Source organism: Trichosurus vulpecula, chromosome 3 (assembly GCF_011100635.1).
Source record: "Trichosurus vulpecula isolate mTriVul1 chromosome 3, mTriVul1.pri, whole genome shotgun sequence".
Lineage (NCBI taxonomy): Eukaryota > Metazoa > Chordata > Mammalia > Diprotodontia > Phalangeridae > Trichosurus > Trichosurus vulpecula.
Window position 1 is genome coordinate 380763337 of NC_050575.1, and position 20728 is coordinate 380784064.

The window sequence follows — 20728 nt, forward strand, 5'->3', positions numbered from 1 at the left end:
ATCTGGAGGTAATGGTTGGTTATTGTCATTGGGCTATAACAGTTGTTTATCTTATACAATGTTGTAGTTATTGTATACAGTATTCTCCAGGATCTGTTTACTTCAATGCATCAGTTCATACAAATGCCCTTTCATCATTTCATATAAATATTATTCCTTTACATTCGTATACCATAATTCATCTGGACATTTTTCAGTTGATGAGCATTCACTTTGTTTCCAGTTTTTTGCTTCAAGTGCTATCAAGAATATTGTCATACAGATGGATCCTTTACCTATTCCTTTGGTTTCTTTTGGGTAAATAAATGGTATCATTATCATTATCAGTGGTATCACTGAATAATTGAGTGACTTTTGGGGTATAATTCCAAATGACTTTCCAGAGTGGTTGGATCACTTCACAACTCCACCAATGGTACATTAGCATGCCTTTCCTCTTACAAGACCTCCAACAATTGTAATTTTTCCTTTTTGTCATCTTTACTGATCAGAGGGGTGTAGGATGGGACCTCAGAGTTAATTTTGATTGCTTTTGGTGATTTGAACCATTCTTCCTTCTTGTTGATAGTTTGCTTTTTTGAAAAACTTAAATACACAACAAGAAAAGAAAAAGAAACATTATAGACTTAAATACACAGTAAGAAAAGAAAAAAAGCATTGCTAGGTGCACAGCCGAACATAAGAGAGGATTCAAAATACACAGCAATAAACTTCCATTTCAAGAAAGCCTGTATGATAGACACTACACATTGTGTTCAGAGCTGTCCGTCTTTTCCTTGCTCACTTTTAAGGTTCCTTTTGTTCTCTGCTGTGCACTTTTTACTTTGTTCTCCCCACCCAAAGGCTACAATTAAGTGCCAATACACACAGAGACACACACACACGCACATGCACATACACAAAGATACATATGTGCACATACACATACATACACTTAGATATCTATAATCATACATAGACATATACATTCACATGTATCTATGTAAGACTGTACTATAGTTATTTGTCCTCTGTTTCTGTAAGGGTGGATGACCTCTTCATAAGTCCAAGTCTCTCCATATTTTTCTAAGTCCATCAATTTATCATTTCCTACACCACAGCAGTATTCCAATCTCAGACTGGTTATTTTAAATAGTCTAAAACAGTATTGATTAATACGGCTGGCATAGTGTAGTTTCCCTGTTTTTCTCTTATGATTAAATCTGTTTTAGCTTTAACTTTGAGATCATGATTACTACCCCTGCTTTTTTTCCCTAAATTCTACTCTTGATCTTTACTTTATGTTTGCATATATCTTATATATGCAAACATAATCATATATCTCTTATTTCCTATCCCTCCTGACTCCTGTACTTTACCTGCTACCTATCCCTCCTCCAAGGATCCCTCCCTTATCCTCCCATTCCCCTTAGTCTAAACACCCTTCTATTCCCCCCCCATCCTGTTCCCTTACCCTTCCCTCTAAAAATCCCTCCCTTATTCTCTCCCCCTCCCTATCTCCTTAGCCTTTTATTTCTTTCTGAATTTAGAAGACTTTTATACCCTTCTAGATATATATATATATATATATATATATATATACATACATATATATACACACACACACACATATGTATATATATATATATATATATGTATATATATACACATTGTTCCCTCTTAAACCCATTCCTGATGAAAGTAGGGTTCCAGAACTCTCAGCCTTCCTCTTCCATCTAATTCCTCTGTCAGTTCTTCCTTTTGTATCTCATTTGTATAAAATAATTACTCTTTACCTGTTCCAAATGGTTTTACTTTTTAAAATCATATACTCAGGTCTACCCCAGTCTTTCTTATGAACTACCCAATTACTAATAACAGTCTTAGACATAGGTTTACATTTTCTTATATAAAAGGTAAATGGTCTTTCCTTATTGAGTCCCTTGTAATTAGTCTGTTGATATGTACATTATATTTCTCTTGAATCTTATATGTGAAATCTTCTCTTAAGCTCAGGCTTTTTAAAAAACACAATTCTAAAAGTCTGACAAGTCTTTAAGTGTCCATTTTTTTTCCATTTAGGATTATGCTTAACTTTGCTGGGTGTGGATAGTTTGCTTTCTTCTGAGAATTGCCCATTCAAGGCAATTTCAAAGGAAGGAATCTAAGCTGTCAACAAATTTATGAAAAAAATTCTCCAAAGAAAAAATAAAGAAATGCAAGTTAAAGCAACCCTCACATTCCATCTCACACTTTTCATATTGGAAAAGATGACAGAAATGGGAATAGTTATTGGAAGGGCTATGGAAACAGGCATGCTAGCGCATTATTGGCAGAGCTATGAGTTTTCCCCAGCCATTCTAGAGATTTGAAATTATACCCCAAAAGTTACTAAACTGTACATACTCTTTAAACCCAGCGAATACTAAGCCTCTACTATTCTAGGGAGATCAAAGAAAGAGGAAAAAATCCACATGTGCAAAATTATTTATGAATAACAGTTCTTTTCATAATAGCTAAAATTAGAAACTAAGGGAGAATACACATCCGTTAGAGAATGGCTGAAAAGAAGTCATAGGAGTTGTGTGTGTATGTATCTGTATATCTGTGTCTATCTATATGTATGTATATATGTGTGTATGTATGTATATACATAATATAGACACATACACATGCATACATACACATGTGTATATATAAATATATAAAAATGGAATATTATTGGGCCTATATAAAGGATGAAATGGTTGGTTTCAGAGAAATCTGGGAGCACCATATGTATGAGCTAATGCAAAATGAAGTGAGCAGAACCAGAACAATTTTATACAGTAACATTTAAAATGACCTTTAAAGATTAGAGAACTTTGATCCGTGCAGGAACCAACTATGATTCTAGAGGACTGATGCTGAAACATACATAGACTCAGGATATAGAATGAGACATTTTATTTCAGGTGCAGCCAATATAGGAGTGTGTTTTGCTTGTCACTGCATATTTGTGGATAGGATGATGGACTTGGATTTAGGAAGACCTGAGTTCAAATCCTTTCTCAGATATTTAATAGCTATAGGACCCTGGATAAATAACTTAATTTCTCCTAGTCGGTTATTTCATCTTTAAAACACCTACCTTACAGGGTTGTGAGAATGGCTTTTGGACCTCATTGTTCAACTGAAACTGCTTTCTCCAAAGTTACTAATGATCTTTTAATTGTAAAATCTAATGGACTTTTCTTAATCCTCATCCTTCTCAATCTCTCGCTAGCTTTTGATTTCCTCTTTTTGACACTCTTTTCTCTATGTTTTTGAGACTCTGTCCTCCTTTGGTTTTTCTCCTATCTCACCACTCCTCATTCTTCTTTGCTGGCTCCTCATTGAAGTCACACTTGCTATCCCATAGGTCTGTGTACTAGGCCCTCTTCTATTCTGTAGTCCACATACAGTCTTTTTCTGTTCTAACATGCATGTAGAAAAAGAAAATTTTCTGTTCACATCGTTTGAACAACTATCTATTGGGGAATGGCTCTTATCCTTAAACATCACCTGTGGATATCAGATCTTTGTCAAGTCCCGAAATAAATCAAACTCACGAGTGGAGGAATAAAGCATCTTTAATCGAGATAACAGGTTAGCAAGCCTGGCACCCTAGGGGATGTCCCACCGACAGACTCACAGGACAAGCTTCTTAACCTTTAAAGAGAAAAGGGGAAGATGGTTATATTTAATAGCAAGGCTTGGTCATGAGATCTCAGTCGCCTTTGGCATTCTGGGTAAGAATAGCACTCATTCTGGTTAATTTGCCTTCATGATCTAACTCTGTATAAATCTCAGCAAACTGGACAAGGACATCTGGAGCTGAGGTTCAGTTCAAGCTTAGGTTCCTTTACAAGGTAAAATCCCAGGGTGAGGACTTAGGGTGTGGTCCAGCTCAACCTAATCCTGGAGTAAATATCTTAAGAGTAGGAGTGCAAGGATGATACTAGAATTCTGACATTACTAGGATTATTTAAAAGAGTGGCAACTAGTAGATAATATTATTTGATATAACAATACTTCTGTCATTAACATTTTTCTGTCCTTTATTAGAAAAATTTGGTGCCCTTTTCCCATTTAACTGTTTCTTGTCTAGTTCTTATTTCATTGATTTTTGTGTATGCAAAAACTTTTCAATTTTATGCTATCAAAATTTTCCATTTTACTCGCGATAAAAAATGCTATCCATCTCCAGAGAGAGAACTGATGAGCTCTGAGTGCAGATTGAAGCATATTCTTTTCACTTTATTTTTCTTGCTTTCTTTTTTTGGCAGTATGGCTAATGTAGAAATATGTTTTGCATGACTTCATACGTACAGTGGCTATTGTTTTTTTTTTTTTTTTTGCCTTCTCAGTGGATAGGGAGAGAGGTGGAAGGAGGTAAAGAATTTGAAATTGAAAAAAAAAATTTGTTTTTAAAAAATTGTCCATTTTATCTTCACTGATCCTTTCTGTTTCCTGATGGGACAAGAACTCATAATTGAGAAAAGTATTTCCTTTCTGATTCCTAGTTTATTATATTACCATTTACACTCATATCTTTTTTCCATTTGGATTTTATTGTGGTGTGAGGTGTTGGTCTAAACTCATTTCTTTGAGACTGAATTCCAATTTTCCCAGCAGATTTTGTCTAATACTAAGACCTTTATTCCAGTATTTGTAGTCTTTGAGTTCATCAAATATGATCCTACTATTTTCAGTTACTTTTGATTGTTATGTATCTAATCTGTTCCGCTGATAAACTTTAATTTTTTTTAATAGATAGCTTTGATGATCACAACTTTTTAGCCGCACCCTCAGACTTCCTTTTTTTTTTTCCTCTCTCCAGAATCTTGACCTTTTGGTCCTTCAGATGGTTTCCATTATTTTTTTTTCTTGTTCTATGAAGTTAAGTCCTTTGGCCATTTGGAATGATACGGTCTGTAAATTAATTTAGGTAATATTGTCATTTTTATTATATTATCATGGTCCACTATGATCAGTTAATATCCTTTCAGATATTTGTCTGACTTTATTTCTGTAAAACTGTTTTGTAATTCTGTTTATATACTTCTTTGGTATTTGATAGGTGGACTTAAATATTTTATGCATTCAGCTGAGAGTTTTGTTTATAATATACAAAAAGGCTGGTGATTTTTGTGCATTTATTTTATATATTACTACTTTACTATAAAGTTAGACTCTTAGGTTCTATGCACATCATTTCACTTTCAAAATGAAATAATTCTTTCCCTTTTTGCCTGTGATCGACCGTAATTTCTTTATCTCGACTTACTGCTGTATCTAACATTTCTAGAACTGTTATCAAATATTAGTTGTGCCAGTGGATGTTCTTGACTTATCCTGATCTTAATTGAAAGAGCCTCTAGAATTTTTTCACTGAAAAAAATACTTGTTTTTGGTTTTAATTAATACTAATGACCATGTTAAATAATGGTCCATGTTTTACTATGCTTTTTAATGTCTTCAATGGACAGCAGAGTTGTATTTTATTGAAAGCTTTTTCTACATCTGAAATTCGTGTGATTTTTTTTTTTAGTGTTTTAAATTATTATTAGTTGTTTGTTATGTTTATAGTTTCCCTAATATTGAACCAACTCTGCATTCTAGGTATAAATACAATAGAATTGTATTTTATGGTCTTTAAAAAAATGTATTGTAGCTTATTTGCTAGTATCTTATGCAATACTTTTGCATTTATATTCATTAGCGATATTGGTCTATAGTTTTCTGTCTGCCTAGTTTAGGCATTAGGACTATAGTCTCATAGAAAGAATTTGGTAGGCTGCCTTTTTTCTCTATTTTTGAAAACAATTTATGTAATGTTGGAATTAATTGTTCTTTTATGTTAGAACTCATTTGAAATTTCATCTGGTCCTGAAGTGTTTTTACTTTGGAAGCTTCTGTATGGCTTGTTCATTTTCTTTTTCTGAGACTGGGTTATTTAAATTCTCTGTTTTATTCTGTTAATATGTATATTTTATGTTTTTGTAAATATTTACGCATTTCATTAAAAACAGTAAGTTTTGTTGGCTAAAGATTTTTTTTTAGTTAATTTTTTTCATTCTTCATTACTTGAGAATTGTATGTGGTAATTTTTTCCCCCAAAATAAGATTAGCCACTGGATTACTCATTTTATTAATTTTCTCCCCTACCAAGTAGCTCCTGGTTTTATTATTTAAATGTTTTGTTTTTGATTTTGTAGCTCTCTGATTTTTTTTTCCAGAATTGTTATTTTTGTGTTTAGTTGGGATTTTTTTTATCAATTGTTTTTCTGCTTTTTAAAGTTGTATGCTCAGTTCATTGAACTCTTGTTGATGAAACTGTTTAGTGACACATTTTCCTCTTGAGGACCGCTTTCGCTGCATCCCAGAATTTTGTTATGTATCATGTTATTTTGGTGTGGAATTATCCATTATTTCTGTGATTTATTCCTCGACACATCTTTAAGATTAAATTTAGTCACTGTTGAAGATTTAATCCTGTCTTCAGACGCCTTTATTATAATTTTTCTTGTATTTTGGTCAATAATGGATATGCTTAATAGCTCTTCTTTTCTGTATTTATGAGGTTTTTATGCCCTAACACCTGGTCAGTTTTTACAAAGGTGTCGCACGTAGCTGAAAAAGTTTACATTTGATCCCAGAGTCACTAGGGAGCTAGTGGATCTTCTTGAGCAGGCAGTGACATGGTCAGACCCGGGTGTAGGAATATCACTTTCGCAGCTGTGTGGAGGAAAGATTGAAGGGGAGAGACTTTAAGCAATGATATCAGTTAGTAGTCTGTTGCATTATCATCTGTCTAGATGAGAAGTGATGAACTAGTGTGATGGCTGTGAGTGGAGAGGTGATGTATGCAAGACATGTGGAGAGAGAAACAAGATTTGGCATCTTGATTGGTGATGGGGGCTGAGAGCAAAGGAGACTCAATCCAAACCAAATAAAAACATTTCTCACCATAGATTTATTGGGAGAAATAAAAAATAGGAGGGGAAAGGACTTGCACCTTACAGAGATACTGGAGTGGTTTGCCTTTCCTTCTGTAGTTCGTTTTACAAATGAGGAAAACAGATGAGGCAAACAGGGTTAAGTGACTTGCTCAGGGTCACACAGCTAGTGTCTGAAGCCAGATTTAAACTCAGGTCTTTCTGATTCCAGGCCCAGCGCTCTATCCACTGTACCACTTAGCTGTCCCTAGGAGTTTTATGTGTTTTTGTTTATTTTAAACCCAAGGATGTTTTCTTTGTCATTTGAATTTTTACTATTCTTTGCTTTTGGTAGAGGCTGTTGTAGATTTCGCAAGTCTCACTTTTGTTTTCTTTCTTCTGTGTTTCTAACACCAGCCTTTCACTAAGTTCTGTTTATGTCTTTTGTCTCAGATCTTCATCTTTTCTTGTTTGTAGCCCCCAGCTTGGCACAGGTCCTCTTAATCTCACTTAAGATTCCTACTTTGTGGCATCCTACTGTCTCTTCTGTCTCTCTGATTTAGCTGATAGGCTATGTCAAGCTTCCTTAAATGCCATTTTGGTCATGGAATATCCCTACTCATAAATCTTTGTGGCTTCCTGTTGTTTCTCTGTCAGATTTAAACTGCTTACCATGTTCTTCAAGGTCCTTCCAAGGTTTTACTACTCTAATTTCACATTACTTTCCAGCTTGGGCTTGCTTTATTGGTCATGCAGATTTGTTTGCTGTCTTCAGCACACAAACACTTCTGCCTTCAAAATTTTGCTCATGGTTTCCCTCTGCCAGCAACGTTGTCTCCCTTCTGGCCTCCTGTCTTTCAGGTTGTCTGTCTCTTCCTTTGGAATCCACTTCTTTCTGTGAAGCTTTCCTTTTCCCTTCCAGACTCCAGAGTATTTCTTTTACTATAGCATCTCCTTAGCACATAAAAAGTCAATTTCAAATACTAGTTTTATGGAATAATTAATTAGCAGCTTATTGTTTTAAAGGTTTTCTTCAAGTACAATAATAGTAATAATAATAAGGAATATGATAGCTAACATTTATATAGCCCCTGCTACTAGGCACCCAGCTTAAATCCTTTACAGTTATTTCATTGGATTCTCACAACAACCCTGGGAGGTAGGTGCTGTTATTAATCTTCATTTTACATATGAGACTGAGGTCAACAGAGGTAAAGTGACTTGCCTACAGCTAGTAACAGTATAAGGGCAGCTAGGTGCAGTGGATAGAGCACCAGGCCTGAAATCAGGAAGATCTTCTTGAGTTCAAATCTGGTCTCAGACACTTAATTGTGTGACCCTGGATAAGTCACTTAACCCTGTTTGCCTCAGTTTCCTCATCTGTAAAGTGATCTGGAGAAGGTAATGGCAAATCACCCCAGTATCTCTGCCAAGAAAACCCCAAATGGGATCATGAAGAGTCGGATACGACTGAAAAATGATTGAACAAATCTGAAGTAACTGTATAAGATAGTTGGATGTGAACTTGAGTCTTCCTGACTCCAGACCCAGTGCTCTACCTGCTATGCCACCTTGCTGCCTCATAGATATAGAATGTGTCTTGACTCAACACAGACTGCATTCAAATACAATTTATGGTACGTTATTACTATATTACCAGTTTAGTTTTGATCTAGTAATTCATAAAGTAACAATAAAAGCCATCTTGGATTCCTTCCTTGTCACCCGCATAGGAAGCAGTGTGGTACAGAGAAAGAGTGTTGGAATTTGTGATATAAGATCTAGGTTTGAAATATATCTCTGAAGCTCAGTATTTGCGTGACCATGGCCAAGTCACCCTCTCTGGGCTTCAGTTTCCTCAATTCTAAAATGGGGATATAAGTGTATGATTTTAGCCGACTAATTTGTTCCACACTAGAGGATTGTGAAGTTGAGATAAGAGTTTTGGCTCACAGGGAGCTTACTTTACTGGGGGCAATTAAACACCAATAGAGATAACCATAAGAGGTGATATTATATGTGAGGGTGCTAGGTGCAAAACAGTCTATGTTGGGTCTGAGTGGAGAGCAGGGTTTTGGAGGCTTGCCACAGCCCTTCATGGCCTGTTTCTAGCTGCACATTTTCAGTAATTCTTTGAACCTGCCTGGGGCATTTCCTTGTGTGCCTCTGTATTGCTTAGGGCTGAACAACTATTAATTAAGATGCAGTATACTTGAAAAAAGTCAACACAATATTTTGAAGATGTTTATTTACCCTTTTTGATAGATATGGCTTTGGAATTGACGGTTTTATATAACATTTTTTCTTCTTGCCCTGATTTATTGCTTATAAATATTGTGTATACTAAGTATTTGCTTTATGGAAACATTTTAAAAACAATTCATTATATTTCTCTTTACTTTCACTTTTAATGAGGTTTAAATATAGCACAGCATCATTCAAGTGACTGAAACTGCTCTTTTCAAAATTACTTGCAAATCTAATGGCCTTATCTCCATCCTCATTCTTTTGCAACCTTTGACAGTCAGTCACCCTCTTCTCTTGGATACTCTGTCCTTTCTAGTTTTGTGATCACACAGCTAGTAGGTGTCTCAATAAGAATTTGAACTCTGGTCACTCTTGCTTTAAGTCCAGTGCTTTATCTGCTACCTGTGATCAATGTCACAAAGACCTAGAGAGGATGGAGTGTTCAGGAGAAGAGGACGTGTACAAAAATATTTATGGCTTTTTTTTTTTTGCAAAGAATTGGAAGCTAAGGAGGATGCCTGTCAATTGGAGAATGGCTGGGTAAGTTATAGTATATAAATGTGATGGAATACTTATTATTTAGAAAAACCTGTAAACACATCAATTGGTATAGAGTAAAGTGAGCAGAGCCAGGAAAATAACTTACACAGTAACAATAATGTTGTAAAGACAATTTTGAAAGACTTAGGAACTCTGGTGTACTGACCAACTATTAATTCCAGAGGACTAGTGATGAAACATGCTACCCACTTCCTAACAGGTGGGGAAGGATTCAGGATGAGACTTTTTTTTTTTTTTTTTGGTATAACTAGATTGGAATTTTGTTTCGCTCAACTATCTACATTTTTAACGGGTTTTGCTTTTCTCGGTGGGAGGGTTAGGAAGTGAAGGTAAGGGGAAATAGGGAAAGGAAAGGAATAGGCATTTATATAACACAGTGTGCCAGGGACCGTGCTAATAAGAAGTGCTTTTACAGATGTCTCCTTTTTGTCTCACAACCATCCTGTGAAGTAGGTGTTGTTATTATGCTTGTTTTACAGTTGAGAAAACTGAGGCAAATGACTTCCCCAAGATCACACAACCAGTAAGTATCTGAAGCTTGATTTTAGCTTGGCTGAGTCAGGAAGGTGAATTTTTGCTGGTTTGAAAAAAAAAACTGATTACAAAAAAGAATATAGTAGAACTTAATTGTTGTAGCAAAGAACTGGAATCAAAGTAGGTACTTACCTACTGGGAAATGGCTGAACAAACTGTGGAATGTGAATAATAAATCAAAATTATGACATATATAAAGAAATATGGAAAAACTTAGATGAGATGCAGAATGAAAGGAGTAGAACCAGGAAGGCATGTTGCACAAGTGACCACATTAATACAGGAAGAGGGGAAATGACTTTGAAAGACCTTAGAACCTTGACCAAAGCAGTAGCTATTGATCTAAATTAGATAGACCCAGGCTGAAATGTACCTCACCTGCTGTGGCAAAAAGGTTATGGTTTAGAGACAGAAAAGGAAATGTGTATTCTTAGCCATAACCAAGGTATTTATTTATTTGCATGATTATACATATTTGTTGCAAGGGAGGGACCCCGCAGAGAGTAAGGAGCATGGGTTAGTAGATAGTGATTGACATGAGAAAAAAACACCAATAAACTCTTTCTTGAAATGCACAAAAGAAGAAAATACAGAAGTGTACACAAACAGAACAACCTTGTTAAATTTAATATATGTAGTTCTTAAATGTAACAGTTTCTTATACAGTCCTCTTTCCTTTGTTTTGAAATTTTGTGTTTGTACTGATCTAATTATGGTGTCAGCTTTACATTATCTTTTGAGTTAGTTTGTAATTTTTGTTCTTCTCATATTATGGTGTTCAAGGATTTGAAGCTTTTTGCCATCAATGGAAGAATAGTGTTGTTAAATAGTTGGGTCTTTGTGGTGCAGAGCAATTTAGACTTGAATATTCTGCAGTTTCTCAGATATGATCTAGGTCACTCCTTATGTTCTACTCCTGTTCAGGGCCCATTCAGTGAATTAGTATTAGCCCCATATTACTGTGATTCGAAACAGTTCCTGCCCTCAAGGAGTTTACATTCTATTGAAGGAAACAGTATGTGCATATAGAGCCAGGTTCTTAACTTTGGGTCCATGAATTTGTTTTTCAATATTTTGATAACTGTATTTCAATATAATTGGTTTCTTTTGTAATAGTGTGTATTTTATTTTATGCATTTAAAAACATGAGAAACCTTAAGAGTCCCTGACACTTAAAAAAAGGGATTAAGTAGCTCTAACACAGAAATATATATAAAAATGAGGAAGAAGTACATTTCATACTTAGAAGGCAGCCAGCCAGTGCAAAAGCATAAATAAGAACAGTAAGAAGGCCTGTTTGACCTATAGGGACCATGAGGGAAATAATGTGAAAAAGTCTGGAAAGGTAGGTTGGAACCATATTGTGAACAGTTTTAAGTGCCCTACAGAAGAATTTATATTTGACTCCAGAGATAATAAAGTGCCACTGGAGTTTATTGAGAAGGCAAATGTTTCATCTGTGTTTTAGGAAAATCAAGGTCAGCTGTGCGGAGGATGTATTCAAATGGAGAGAGCCTGAGGCAAGAAACAAATGAGGAAGTGATGAGAATCTGTATTAGGGTGATGGCTCTGTGGATGTAGAGAGAACCGGTCAAATTCTAGAGATGTTGTGGAGGCAGAAGCAACTGATTCAACAAATGGGATAAATGAAAAGGAGTCAGGGATGAAACTAATTTGCAAACCTGTGTAAGGAAAAGCATTATAGTTCCCTCAACTCATCTATGTTGCCTATGAAGTGCCCCTTAAGTGGACCTTTAGTGATCTCTTCTTCTGAAATTCTACAGCATTCACTGTATAATGTAGCTCTTCATTAATTAGAGACAGCTAAATGTCATAGTAGATGGAGTTACCAGACTTAGAGTCAAGAAAACCTAAGTTTGAATCCTACTTCATTCAGCAGTCTTAGGTGCTTAGTATGTGCCAGGAACTATGCAAATCGATGAAAATACAAAAAGGATCAAAAACACACAATTAGGATAAGAATTAGAAAATATGATTGAAGATGTTGTGACTCTAAGACTCATTTTTCAATCTTTAAAATGGGTATAATTACATCACCTGTGGGATTGTTGAAAATCAAATGAGATAACATGTAAAGTACTTTGCAAACCTGAAAGCACTTTACACATACTATTGCTTCTTAATGCCAAAGGTAAAGATAATCAAGTTCAACTGTATAACTAGTATGAACATAAATACCTTGCCATAAATAAATGCTGGGCATTTTAAATGGTTGTAAATATTTATGTTATAAAGAAGTAAACGACATTATCTTTGCCAAGAAAACCCCAAATGGGTTTATGAAGAGTCAGACATGACTGAAATGACCGAACAACAATAACAATAAATATTTATGTCAGTAATAAGGCTGATAGTGCCTAATTCTATTTTAGTAATTGTTGAACTTATGAGATGTTCACGTATGGAAGATATCAAGGGGCACTCAATATGGCAGGATTGGCTTGGATTGAATTATTCCAGGAAGGACTTGAACTTTTTTGTGATGATAATGCTATTGACACTCCATGACCTTTGAGTTACTTTGTAGTAGTTATAGGTTTCACTGAACCATCTATATTCTTTTTTTTTTTTAAATAACCAACTGAATGTGATTAAAGGTGCTGAGGAATCAGTCTCTCAACCATACCAGCAAATGTAGATTAAGCATATATCCATTCAGAAATTCAGCTTGGCCTAAAATTTTTAGCACTGTTCTATGTTGAGCTAATTGGCCTACATAGACTGTGTTAACCTTATTTTTTTTATAGTTCTATAGATGTTAGAAATACAAGTATATGTGCATAATTTTTAAAATCTCTAGATGACCTAAAACGTTGATGGGGGGTGGGGTGGTTTTTTTTCTCTTTCTTTAAAATTGTTTCTTATGTCTTCCTTTTTTCCAAATAAACAAATATTTATTTTTTCTCCCTCCCACTTTTCCCCCTAGCTGAACAATAAAGAAAAAGAAAGCCCTGTTAACAAATAATGCGTATTCAAATGAAATAAATTATGATATTGCCATGTCTAAAATGTATGCCTCGTTCTGCATTTTTAAGTCCATTACTTCTCTGGCAGGAGATGGCTACTTACTTCATCTTTGTTCCTCTGGAGTCATGATCCGTCATTGTATTACAAGAGTTCTAAAGTCTTTCAGAGTTGTTTCTCTTTAATGCTGATGTCATTTTGTAAATTGTTCTCTTATTTCTGTTCATTTCACTCTACATCAGTTTATGGAATTCTTTCCAGTTTCATCTGAAATTGCCTTTTTTTTTTTTTTTTTTTTTGCAGTGCAACAATTCATTATATTCATACACCATAAGTTAGCCCCATAGGCGGGTACCACCTTACTTTGCCATGCATATTTTTGTACACATGGATCCATTTCATTTTTACTTTGTTCTCTTTAGGGCACAAACCTACTAATAGTATTAATGAGTCAAGGGCATGTACAATTTGGTAACTTTTGGGCGAACAATTCCAAATTGCTTTTCAGAATGGCAGTGCTACTTCACAACTCTACTAGCAGTGCATTAATGTTCTTGTTCTCCCATACCACTCCCCCCCCCTGCATTTACCATTTTCCCTTTTGTCATCTTTGCCAAACTGATGCATGAGTGAAGTAGAACCTTGAGTTGCTTTAATTTGCATTTCTATAATTATTAATGATTTGGAATATTTTTTATATGTTTAGAAATAGCTTAGATTTCTTCCTTTGAAAACTGCCTGTTCATATCTTTTACCATTTATCTACCGGAATGGTTCTAGCTTTTATAAATTTGAATGAATTTCTTATATATCTTGGGTATGAGACACCTATCAGACAAACTTCCTGCAAAGATTTTTTCCTGGTTAGCCATTTCCCTTCTAATTTTACTTCATTGTTTTTGTTTGTTCAGAACTTTTAAAAAGTTTTATTGATGACTTTTGTTCTTATGTCAAGTGATTATCTCCCTCTTTGTTTCCCCAATTCCTCATGAGTTCTTCCTTGTAATAAAGAAAAACAGTTAAGTGCAATCACCTGCTGGGTGTAATGACTGCATCTTTAATTGTATACAAGATTCCATACCTGTAGTTTCCTTTCTCTACTGGAAGGGAGGAAGTATTCTATTCTTTGGGGACCAAAATTGTTGTAACAGTTAATAAGCATTCAGCTTCATTTTTTATGTTCTTCTCATTTACATTATTTGTAGTCATTGTGGTTTTTTTTTCTTTCCCTGCCAGATACTGAACCAGCTGATTGTGCATCCATTTACATCTTTAATGTAGATCAGTCTCCATCAACTGTAAACCAGCCAATTTGTATTCCTCACCATGGATTACAGTCTCACACCTCAGTTTTGTCACCACCTCTTCAGCTGCAAGGTCACAAAAACTATGAAGGAATTTGTGAGATTCCTGAATCTAAATATAGTCCACTAGGTGGTCCCAAACCCTTTGAATGCCCTAGTATTCAAATTACATCCATTTCTCCCAACTGTCATCAAGGAATAGATGCTCATGAAGATGAACTGCACACAAATGGCTCAGAAGGTGATTATTTGGAAAGACCTTCTAGGGATCATCTCTATCTTCCTCTTGAACCATCATACAGAGACTCATCCCTTAGTCCAAGCCCAGCCAGCAGCATTTCTTCCAGGAGTTGGTTCTCAGATGCGTCTTCTTGTGAGTCGATCTCTCATGTTTATGATGATGTAGAGTCTGAGCTCAATGAAGCTGCTGCCCGATTTACGCTTGGGTCTCCTTTAGCTTCTCCTGGTGGTTCTCCAAGAGGTTGTCCTGGTGATGAATCTTGGCAACCACAGTATGGATTTGGACACTCATTATCACCTAGACAGTCTCCTTGTCATTCTCCTAGAACTAGTATCACTGATGAAAATTGGCTTAGCCCTAGACCAACATCCAGGCCTTCATCAAGACCTACCTCCCCATGTGGGAAGCGACGACACTCCAGTGCTGAGATTTGTTATGCTGGTTCACTCTCACCTCATCATTCACCAACCCACTCCCCTGGTCACTCTCCCAGGGGGAGTATAACAGAAGACACTTGGCTAAATACTTCTCTCCATGGTGTGCAAAGTCTGAGTCCTGCACACTTTTCATTTCAGTGCTGTGCAGAGACTGACATCCCTCTGAAAACAAGAAAGACTTCTGAGGATCAAACTGCCACTTTACCAGGAAAAATAGATGTTTGTTCAGACGACCAAACAAATTTATCACCATCCCTAGAGACTACCATAGATGATAGCCCTGGATCTCAGCATCCTTTAAAGAAAGATGTGTCTAGTGACCAATTTCTTTCAGTTCCTTCGCACTTTACCTGGAATAAACCAAAGCCTGGCCATACCCCTATATTTCGGTAAGGAAATACAAACAAGTAAATTTGATTTCTTCTTAGGAATAAATTAGTTAAATATTATGGGGTTTACCTACTGTAACTTCATTTGTGCAGAATAATGTATTGAGGTTTCTTTAGAGTAAGTAGCTTAAAATCCAAATTAATTTTTTTTATTAAGGTGTTTTGGGGTGATTTTGATACTTTATTGGGTAGCTAGCCATAATTGTAGAATATTTAAATGGAGGACAGATCATATTGTAGTGTGAGACATAGTGATTTTGGTGATAAGATACTAGATTGGTGGAGTTCTGATTTCGACTCTTCCACTAGACAGCTCTTTGACCTTTGACAAATGAACATTTGTGACGAGCAGTTTTTATCTTATCAATGCTCAGTGGAAAATCTGTAACTCTTTTCCTTCAGTACCTCTCTGTCTTCCTCTACCACTTTTCTTCCTCCCCTTCTGTTTTTCTTCATTTCCATATATGTTTCCCTTGTCAATTCTTTTCTCCCTTTCACTTTAATTATAATATAGAATTGAAATGTAAATTTTAGCATCCTGTTCCTTGGAAGTTTTTTTATACTTTATACTCATGTGTCCCTTGACCAGTATTTTTTTCCCTCATGGCTCAGTTGGTTTAAATTAAAAAAAAAAAGCTTGGGAGGGTAGAATGGGATGGAGTTGGTGCAGACCTGCAATTTTTAATACATGTGAGAAATTTTCAGTGTGGAAAAAACACCCTGTTTCTGTGAAAGATTCCTGGGGCTGTGAGCGGTTAACTCCTTGTCTGTGGTTACGCAGCTGGTCCGTGTTTGGAGGAAGGACCTGAACCCATCTTCTCGACTCCATTACCTCAGACTTTTCAATTCTGTGCCTTTTCTTTTTAAAAGGTATTTCAGATATGGTGGAGAGGTGTTATAATCTCCCTTGGTAAACTTCTTTAGTGTTTATTCACTCTGAAAATAAAGAAATTTATTCCATATTATAGTTTATCTTCCTTTTTATTTATTTTGTCCTCTTTGGAAATAAAACTGATTTGTGTTATGCTTCAGAACAGGGGATAAATCCCTTAGCCTTTTCTCCAGGCTACAGAACTTCATGAATGACATTTCCTTTACTTTTAACAACATTCTTGCTTTTTCTAAACTCCATCTTATGCCCTTATATTTTGTCTCTTATCCACTCCCATAACCACCATCTTAATCCAACACCCATCACTTTAAACCCAAATTATTGTAATGACCTTCTACTCAGGGTTTCTGTGTTTATCTTCTCCCCTTTTTTAGCCATTATCTCTAGAGCTGCCAAAAGAACCTTCTTTAGGCCTTGATGTGCACTGTCTCTCTCCCCCCCTTGTTGCACATACAACTCATTCTCCCTTCAGAAGCTTTCAGTGGTTCCCTGTTGCCTCTAGAATAAAAATGCGAATCCCTTCATCTTGTTTTAGTGCCATCAGCTTTCTATTTCTGATTTTGCTTTCCTACTTTAATTCCTATTAGTCCCCTTCATCCCTTTATATTCCAGCCATTTTTTGCTACAAGCTGTTCTCTGAACTCAGCAGTCCACTTCTTGCTTTGGAGTCTTCCTTCAGTCATTCTGGAGGTCTCATGCCACTCAGAAGTTTGATCTGCCTTCGAACTATGAAGCCTCCCTCACCCTCACCTCCTACCTTCCCCCACCCCCATCTTTCCTGCTTCTTCCTCCTTTGATTGGTCCGTGTGCGTGTTGTATCCCCCTTGTTGGAGACTGTTGCATTTGGTGTTTCTTGAGTTTCCAGGACCTTGCATAGCTCTTCTCTTATTTGCTAAATACACTTAAAATATGTATGTATGTGTGTGTGTGTGTGTGCACGTGTGTGTGTGTAAAAATATGTGTGTGTGTATATGTATATATATACTTGGAAAAAACTAAACTAAAAAAAAGTGGGAGGTGGTAGTTTAATAGGCACTTGATCAGTATTGAATATGGCAAAATAATTACCACTTAGCTCTTACACATTAATATATTCTGAATTAAGGATATCTCAAGAATTCTACCATCCAAGGAACATGGACAGACAAAACTTTCTCAAGTCTATTTCCTAATCTATGTGACATATAAAAAAGGTAACTTACACTTTCTGTGCTTCTAAATCGTCTACAACAATTTGCTTTCACAAAATTCTGTTCGTTACTTCACAAGGAGAAGGGTATTAGTATTTATATAGCTTCTACGTGGCAGGCACAGTGGTAGTGGTAAGTGCTTTTTACAAATATTATTTTATTTGATCCTTGAAACAACATTGTGAGATAGGTGCTGTTATTACCCCTATTTTACAGTTGAGGACACTGAGACTATGAGAGGTTAAGTGACTTGCCCAGGCTAGTGAGTGTCTGAGGCTTGATTTGAACTTGGTTCTGATTGACTCCAGACCCAGTTCTTTATCCATTGATAATATAATTGTTATAATTTATGTCAGCAATAATTATATCCTGTTCTTGTTTGTGTGATGTTAACCCTGTGTGATTATATTGTTTCCTTATATTCCGTATTAGTTGATATGATTTCTACTTCTTACAGCTTTTTCGGCTGCATCTCTAGGTGTCAGTTTTAGCCATTTTTGGCTTGTTCTGTCCTACCAATTGATTATGCCCACATTTTGTTTGGAAAGCGTTCACATTTCTTAAAATAGTTTGCTTCTCTCAGCATTCAGACTCCATAGTTCTTTCTCTGGATGCGGGTGGTATTTTCCATCATGAATCATTTGGAATTGTTATAGGTTCTTGCCTTGCTGAGAAGAACTAAGTCTTATCAAAGTCAGTCATCGAACACTGTGACTGTTACTGTGTACATTGTTCCCCTGGCTCTGCTCACTTCATTCAGCAACAGTTCATGTAAGTCTTTCCAGGTTTTTCTGAAATCTGCCTGCTCGTCATTTCTTCTAGCACAGTAGTATTCCATTACATTCATATACCACAACTTGTTCAGCCATTCCCCAATTGATGAGCATCCCCTCAACTTCCAGTTCTTGGCCACCATAAAAAGAGCTGTAAGGAATATTTTTGTACATGTGGGTCCTTTTCCCATTTTTATGATCTCTTTGGGATATAGCCCTAGAAGTGGTATTCCTGGGTCAAAGGTATGCACATTTTTATAGCCCTTTGGGCATAGTTCCAAACTGCTCTCCAGAATGGTTGAATTAGTTCACAACTCTACCAACAATGAATTAGTGTTCCAGTTTTCCCACCTCTTCTCTAACATTTATCATTTTCCTGTTTTGTCATGGTAGCCAATCTGATAGAAGAGCACACAATTCTTTAGAAGCATTCTGACCAGCGTAGAGTAGTATTTCTGTCTCTTGTCTTCTGAACATTATTCTTCATATAGATCCTGTTAGCTTTCTTTTTCCCGCCACTTAATAACATTTTATTTTTTCCAATTACATGTAAAGATAGTTTTTAGAATTCATTTTTATAAGATTTTGAGTTCCAAGTTTTTCTCCCTCCCCAAGACAGCAAGCAATTTGATGTAGGTTATACGTATGCAATCATATTAAACATATTTCCATATTAATCATGTTGTGAAAGAAGAATCAGAACAAAAGAGAAGAACCATGAGAAAGAAAAAAACAAAACAAAAAAGTGAAAATAGTATGTTTAATTTGCATTCAGACTCCATAGTTCCCTCTCTGGATGCGAATGGCATTTTCCATCATTTCCATCTTTTTGAATTGCCTTGGATCATGGTATTGCTGAGATGAGCTAAGTCTGTCATAGTTGTTCATCACACTTCACTCAGCATCAGTTCATGTCAGTCTTTCCAGATTTTTCTGAAATCCACCTTCTCATCATTTCTTATGGAATAATAGTATTGCATTACATTCAGATACCACAATTTATTGAGCTATTCCCCAGTTGATGGGCATCCTCAATTCCAATTCTTTGCCACCACAAAAAGAGCTGCTAGCAATATTTTTGTACATGGGGGTCCTTTTCCCTTTTTTAATAATTTCTTTGGGATACAGACCTAGGGTTTTTAATTATTCGTTAGTGTCATTTTCTGTTATTCTAAGATTTTATTCCTGAAAATGAAATAAATTCAAAAGACAAGTCACATCTCTTTTATTCTTCTACCTTTTTCATAGGAAAGTATATTTGATTATTGCTAGTTTTCAATCCTTGCATTGCCTTCTCTGAAGCTTTAAGTATAATATTTTAGTTTAGCATGATTTGAATATTGTGCTATTTAAAGACTGTAGTATAAATGAGGACCCTCTACTGTATAATTGTTACCAACCAGTTTTAATGTCATTTATATATTGAGTCTGTTGAGTCATTTTTTTCATTTGTGTCCGATGACCCTATTTGGGGTTTCCTTGGCAAAGATCTGGAGTGTTTTACCATTTCCTTTTCTAGCTCATTTTTATAGATGAGGAACTGAGGCAAACAGGGTTAAGTGACTTGCCTAGGATTACCTATCTAGGAAGTGTCTGAAGCCAGATTTGAACTCAGGAAGATGAGTCTTCCTGACTCGAGGCCCAGCACTCTATCTGCTGTGCCACCTAGCTGCCCTTATATATTGAGTAGTGTCTGGTTCATCACCAACTACAAGTTCGTTATCCATTTCTCTTTTCCCTTTTCTTCTTGCTCCTCTTCTTTTTCTTCTCATGGTGCTTTTATTATCTTAATATTTTGTATTTTCTTCAATTACATCCATAAACAATTTTTAACATTTTTTTAATGTCAAGTTCCAAATTTTCTCCATTCCTCCAACTTCGTTGAGAAGGCAAGCAATTTGATATTATACATGTGCAGTCATGCAAAACATATTTCCATATTCGTCATGTTGTGAAAAAAAACACAGACCCCCCAAAAAAAGTTAAAATAAAAATGTGTTTCGATTTCCTTTCAGACTCCATTCATTCTTTCTCTGGAAATAAACGGCATTTTTTCATCTTGGATCATTGTATTTCTGAGAATAGCCATGTCATTCATAGCAGATCATCATGCTGTTACTGTGTACAATGCTGTCCTGGTTCTGTTCATTTCAGTTTGCATCAGTTCATATAAGTCTTTCCAGGTTTTTCTGAGAGCATCCTGCTTATCATTTCTTGTAACACAATAGTATTCCATT

General features: G+C 35.7%; 1 protein-coding gene across 4 annotated transcripts in view; it reads left to right on the forward strand.

Moving 5' to 3' along the window:
- The window catches only part of NFATC3 (nuclear factor of activated T cells 3), a 183748-nt gene that overhangs the window by 39385 nt on the left and 123635 nt on the right, over nucleotides 1–20728 (forward strand). For all 4 annotated transcript variants that reach the window (XM_036748728.1, XM_036748727.1, XM_036748730.1 and 1 more), the window contains exon 2: nucleotides 14502–15636. In XM_036748728.1, the coding sequence (XP_036604623.1) occupies nucleotides 14502–15636 (1135 nt within the window). The remainder of the gene's footprint in view (nucleotides 1–14501; nucleotides 15637–20728) is intronic.